General features: G+C 49.2%; 1 protein-coding gene across 2 annotated transcripts in view; it reads left to right on the plus strand.

Moving 5' to 3' along the window:
• zfpm2a (zinc finger protein, FOG family member 2a) overlaps nucleotides 1–4,504 on the plus strand; it is a 127,046-nt gene extending 122,542 nt beyond the window's left edge. For both annotated transcript variants that reach the window (XM_085473455.1, XM_085473456.1), the window contains exons 6-8: nucleotides 15–221; nucleotides 821–1,048; nucleotides 1,401–4,504. In XM_085473455.1, coding sequence (XP_085329581.1) covers nucleotides 15–221; nucleotides 821–1,048; nucleotides 1,401–3,940 — 2,975 coding nt within the window. In that variant the 3' untranslated portion in view covers nucleotides 3,941–4,504. The remainder of the gene's footprint in view (nucleotides 1–14; nucleotides 222–820; nucleotides 1,049–1,400) is intronic.
• The last annotated feature ends 663 nt before the right edge of the window (nucleotides 4,505–5,167 follow it).

Raw genomic sequence — 5,167 nt, forward strand, 5'->3', positions numbered from 1 at the left:
CCTGTTTTGTCCAGGTGGCCAACTGTGGTGCACTACCACCAAGAACATGATGGAGGGCGAGGAGCTGGTGGCGTTTGCGGTGGACTTTGACTCCCGTCTGCAGCCGGTGAACCACATGTCTCTGAGTGAGGGCATGTACCCAGCCAGGCTGCTGGACAGCATCCAGCTCCTGCCGCAGCAGGCCGCCATGGCTTCCATCCTGCCCACTGCCATCGTCAACAGTGAGTGTCTGCACATGCACCGGCACCGGAGCTGGAACGAGATGTGCTTTTGTTTAGACATGCACAATCGCACTTCTGTTCTGTCTCTCTCTCACACACACACACACACACCAGTCCACAGCCTGCACTCAGTCACCTGCTTAACAAGGAGCGTCGTCTCCGCCCGGGCGTAGATTAACCCAGATGAGTCTCTGCGCTGGAGATAAGAGCCATCGACCTTCAAGTTTGGGGGGGTTCACATAAACACACTGAGGCTCGAACTAACGTGTTAATTGCAAAATACACGCCTCATGCAAATAGTGTGTTTGTTTACTTAGCGAGGGCTATCTGGGTTCAGCTCGACAGGGAGGCTTCTGTAAGCAGATGGTCCAGTGTTCTTGTTTGCCCTTGAGAAAGGGCACCAACCCACTGGTAGCAACACAGCGATATGCTGCAGCCGAGGATTTGGTGGAAAAGCCTTTAACGCAGGCTTTGAGAGGCAGGACTGTAGACGTATGAGAGGAGCTTGCGCAGGCCCTTTATCTGTAAATATAAAAGTGCTGTTTGTATCCTGATGTCACATCCCCTCTGTCCCTTTCTGTCTCCCCACCCCTCTCCAGAGGACATCTTCCCCTGCAAAGCATGTGGAATCTGGTTTAGGAGCGAGAGGAACCTGCAGGCTCATCTCATGTACTACTGCAGCGGGCGGCAGAGGGAGCCAGAGACGGTGGTGGAGGAGAATGACAGTGGCCCACACCAGACCCCCAGTATCTGTCCCTTTCCACAGTGCAATAAGAGCTTCTCCGGACCCAGGGCCCTAGAAATGCACTTGAGCACCTCGCACAGTGGTGAGTATTAAGGTCATGGGTCAGAGAGGCAACAGATATCTTTTTTTTTTTTTTTTTTAATGTATGGATCCCCCAAAAGCCAAAGTTCACTAAATATTAAATGAAAGCCTGCATTTATTCACATGGTCTTTAGGCTGGCTTGAAAAAAACCCCAACTGTCATATATTTTGAGGAATATACATATCGTACTGTCAGCTGGTATAGTTGACAGTTTATCCTTGAGCCATAAAAAAAAAGTGGATGGGAATAAGCTTGGCATAATGCATGAGTGTTTGATGGTTTCTACAGTTAACTCTAAAGGAGAAGTGGGAGGCGAGATTCTGAGCATTTTTCCCTTTTATCTCCTTCACAGGTGTCAAAATGGAAGAGAGCCTCCCTCCTGGCACCAGCTTGAAATGCACAATCTGTAACTACACGGCAGATTCTCTTATTACATTCCAGCATCACATCATGTCTCACCTGTCACAGGCGGCCTTCAGATGCAATCACTGCCATATCAGCTTCCAGAGCCACAGGGAACTCTTACAGCATCAGGACTTACATGGGCACGGCAGCAAACTTCACAGGGAAGGTAACGGCACAGAGCACTCCCCCAGGGGGCCGGAGGAAAGCCTCCAGCAGCAGCAGCAGCAGGCCCGCACTGAGCTGGCCAACAGGAAGGACGCTCTGCTCGGAAGTCCCAAAGGGACCCTCAACAAGGAGACCAGCACAGACGGGGAAGCTGACAAGACTGAGAAGAAGCCCATGCTGTCTGTTCAGAAGGGAGAGGCCCACCCAGGCAGCAAAGCCAGTTTTTCTTACACTAGGATCAAGTCTGAGCCCTCCAGCCCCCGACTGGCCTCCTCCCCTGTGCAGCATAACATGCCTACATTTCCCATGGGCCCCTTCTTGTCTCAGTTTGCGTTCTCCCAAGACATTTCAGTAGTCCCGCAGGCTTCTGAGATTCTGGCTAAAATGTCAGAGCTAGTTCACCGGAGGCTGCGCCACGGAGGGAACAGCTACCCCCCTGTCATCTACAGTCCTCTTATGCCCAAAGGGGCCACCTGTTTTGAATGCAATATCACCTTCAGCAACCTGGACAACTATTTGGTCCACAAAAAGCACTACTGTAACAGCCGCTGGCAGCACATGGCCAAGTCCCCCGACTTCTCTGCCCTCTCGGATAAGGTCCCCGAGGCGGTCAGCCCCAACAGCGGTCACAGTTCTGTTAGCATATTGGCCGGCTGCCACCCGTCGGAGGCTGACAGCCACCTCATGCAGTCAGCTTGCCTGAACTCCAGCGTGTTGGACATGATCAACGCTGGGGCTAAAGGCCCCGATAAGGATCTAGCAGGACAGGTGAAGAAGGTCTCCACGCCAACTGGGGCTGAGGAGAGGCTGAATGACAAGCAGATGGAGGGGAAGAGCCCCAGCACAGGTTTGGTGGAAAGTGACAACGATCCGACCAAGACGACTTGCGACGCCTGTAATATCACGTTCAGTCGTCACGAGACCTACATGGTCCACAAGCAGTACTACTGCGCCACTCGTCATGATCCCCCCATGAAACGCATGCCCACCAACAAGGTGCCCTCCATGCAGAGAACCATGAGGAGTCGTAAGCGCAGGAAGATGTATGAGATGTGTCTCCCGGATCAGGACCACCAGAGGCCCCCTATGGGTCAGCCAGGTTTCCTTGGGGTTCCTCCCATGAACCCTTGCACATCCCAGGAAGCTGTAGAGAGCCTTTCAGACCGCTTCCATCCCCGCTGTGATATGTTCCCAAGTATGGTACCTAAACACCTGGAGGCATCTCTGACTGTCACCAAACCCGTTCTGGCTCCCAAATGCAACATCGTGGAGCCACAGGAGCTGGACGCTCCCATTGACCTTAGCAAAAAATGCTCGCCGGTATCCGACAAGTCATGTAGCTCTCCCAAAAGACTTTTGGACTATCATGAATGCGCAGTGTGCAAGATAAGTTTTAACAAAGTGGAGAACTACCTGGCGCACAAACAGAACTTTTGCCCCGCAACGGCCGCCGCCACTGCCGCACAGCAGCAGCAGCCACAACAGCAACAACAGCACAATGAGAGCGGCGGCCTGGAGACGACCATGTTCCCAGATGTGAAGAGTGAAAGCAGCGGTAACCCGGATGAAGTCTACGATAAGAACCCAGGCAAATGTGAGAAGAATGGCAACGGGAAGGTGATGGTGCAGAATGGAGGCATGTTTCCTCCACACCTGGGGCCCGTGCCGGGTCTCAAGTCTTTCGCTGAACCCCAGCTCATCCCATCAAAAGAGGACAGCAAGAATATGTTTCTGCCCCACTGCCTCTACCCTGGAGCAATAAAGAAGGTCAAAGGTCCTGAGCAAATATCGCCGTATTTTGGGATAAAACCAACTGACTACGGGGGGCCAGCGGTGCAGGGAGAGACCGGTGAACAGGAGCAAAGTGTTAATGGGGGAGGAGGTGCTGGAGGAGGAGAGACGGGAACAACCAGAGAGCAGGCCACACAGCCTGCTGCTAACGGCTGCCCTCACCCTGGCAAGGAACCCCTTCCCCTCCTGCCCAAAAACCGAGGCATGGTCATTGTCAACGGGGGGCATAAGTCCGAGGAGCGTTCAGGCACAGCACCGCCGCAGCAAGAGAACCAGCCCCAGCCAGACAGCCAGCCCCCCAATCCCTCACCGACGTGGGCCACCGAAAATCAGACCGACTCCAACGAGAACATGTCGCCTTCCTCCAAGTCCCCAAACGAGGAGGCGGTGCCCACAGCCAATAAGGGCGTGAACGGCTCCGGAAGCGGCAAGTACTGCCGCCTCTGTGACATCCAGTTCAACAACCTGTCAAACTTTATTACCCATAAGAAGTTTTACTGTTCGTCACATGCTGCCGAGCATGTAAAATAAGAGAAGACACGTTCTTCATCCTCCCCCTCGCTCCTTCCCCCGACACCTTCCCCCCCTTACTGACTTTTCCTCCTTTCTTTTTTTTTGGTACACTGTTGTGTCTGGAATAGTGCATCATGCAGTGCTAACCGCTGCTTGTGGACAATCAAGAGAAGCTTCTTTCATCGTTTTAAGACTTACAAATGCAAAACCATTGGTTTAAAAAAAAAAAGAAAAGAAAAGAAAAAGAAAAATGGATCAAGAATAATATTGGTGCCACTTTCACATTAATTTATTTTACAATCAGTATTAATAGGAGTAGTGGTCTTAATTTAAATTCAAAATGAAATTTATATCAGAGTTGTTTGTAATGTTATTGTATAGTCATTCTTGTGTAGCACACATATTGTTTACACTGTAATGTAGGCTCAATGAAACAATAGACAATACAAAAATGAGATGCATTTTAGACACAAAAATAGCTACTGAGGCACTTGTGTATTCTTATTTGCTGTACCAGTTTCTGTATATGGCCAAAATGTCACTTGCAGTTTGCTACTAATGACTTGTTAGCCTTAAAAAGCTGCCGTTTTGGGGGGGTGGGTGGGGGTGATCACCTGGCACAACCCTGCATCTCACATTTTGGCATATACACATGGCTTTGCATACATATGTGGCTGTTTGTCCCTGTCTCTTTTCTTCAACTCAGATGTGGATGTTTTCATGAGGATGGCAGCATTCTTGTATAGTACTCGTATTTCTGTTTGATGATACACTTTGGTCTCCCTTTTTCAAATTTTGCTCTCAATGCAATACTTTGTAAATGAGGGAACATTACTGAAAGCAGTATTACGAAATGGGGACTGTGCATATAATTATTTGTAACCCCATTGGGAATTTAAAAACAAAAAGAGAAAAAAAAAAAAAAGCAAGTTGTACAAGAATTAAGTTTATTGCTGACGAACAAGATGGGTTGGGAGGTCAGTGGGGGATACTGATGTAAAATGATCATTCCAATGTCCTGATTATGGGAGAAAATGTTTCTTAAAACGTTGTTGCTATGCATGTATATGGATGGAATTAAATTCCAGATCTGTTGGAAATTTTTATTTTGATGTGGTGTCATAATTAAACTTAAATCCTCAGGATAAACCAGTGCTTTCTGGTGTTTCTTTCACATGAATCTATACCAGAAAATAAGATCACTGCAGTGTTATACAAACAAACAAACAAACAAACAAACAAACA

This window comes from Copadichromis virginalis, linkage group LG11 (assembly GCF_057382275.1).
Source record: "Copadichromis virginalis isolate Kocher_CV1m ecotype Utaka linkage group LG11, C_Virginalis_male_GT1.1, whole genome shotgun sequence".
NCBI classification, from domain to species: Eukaryota; Metazoa; Chordata; class Actinopteri; order Cichliformes; family Cichlidae; genus Copadichromis; species Copadichromis virginalis.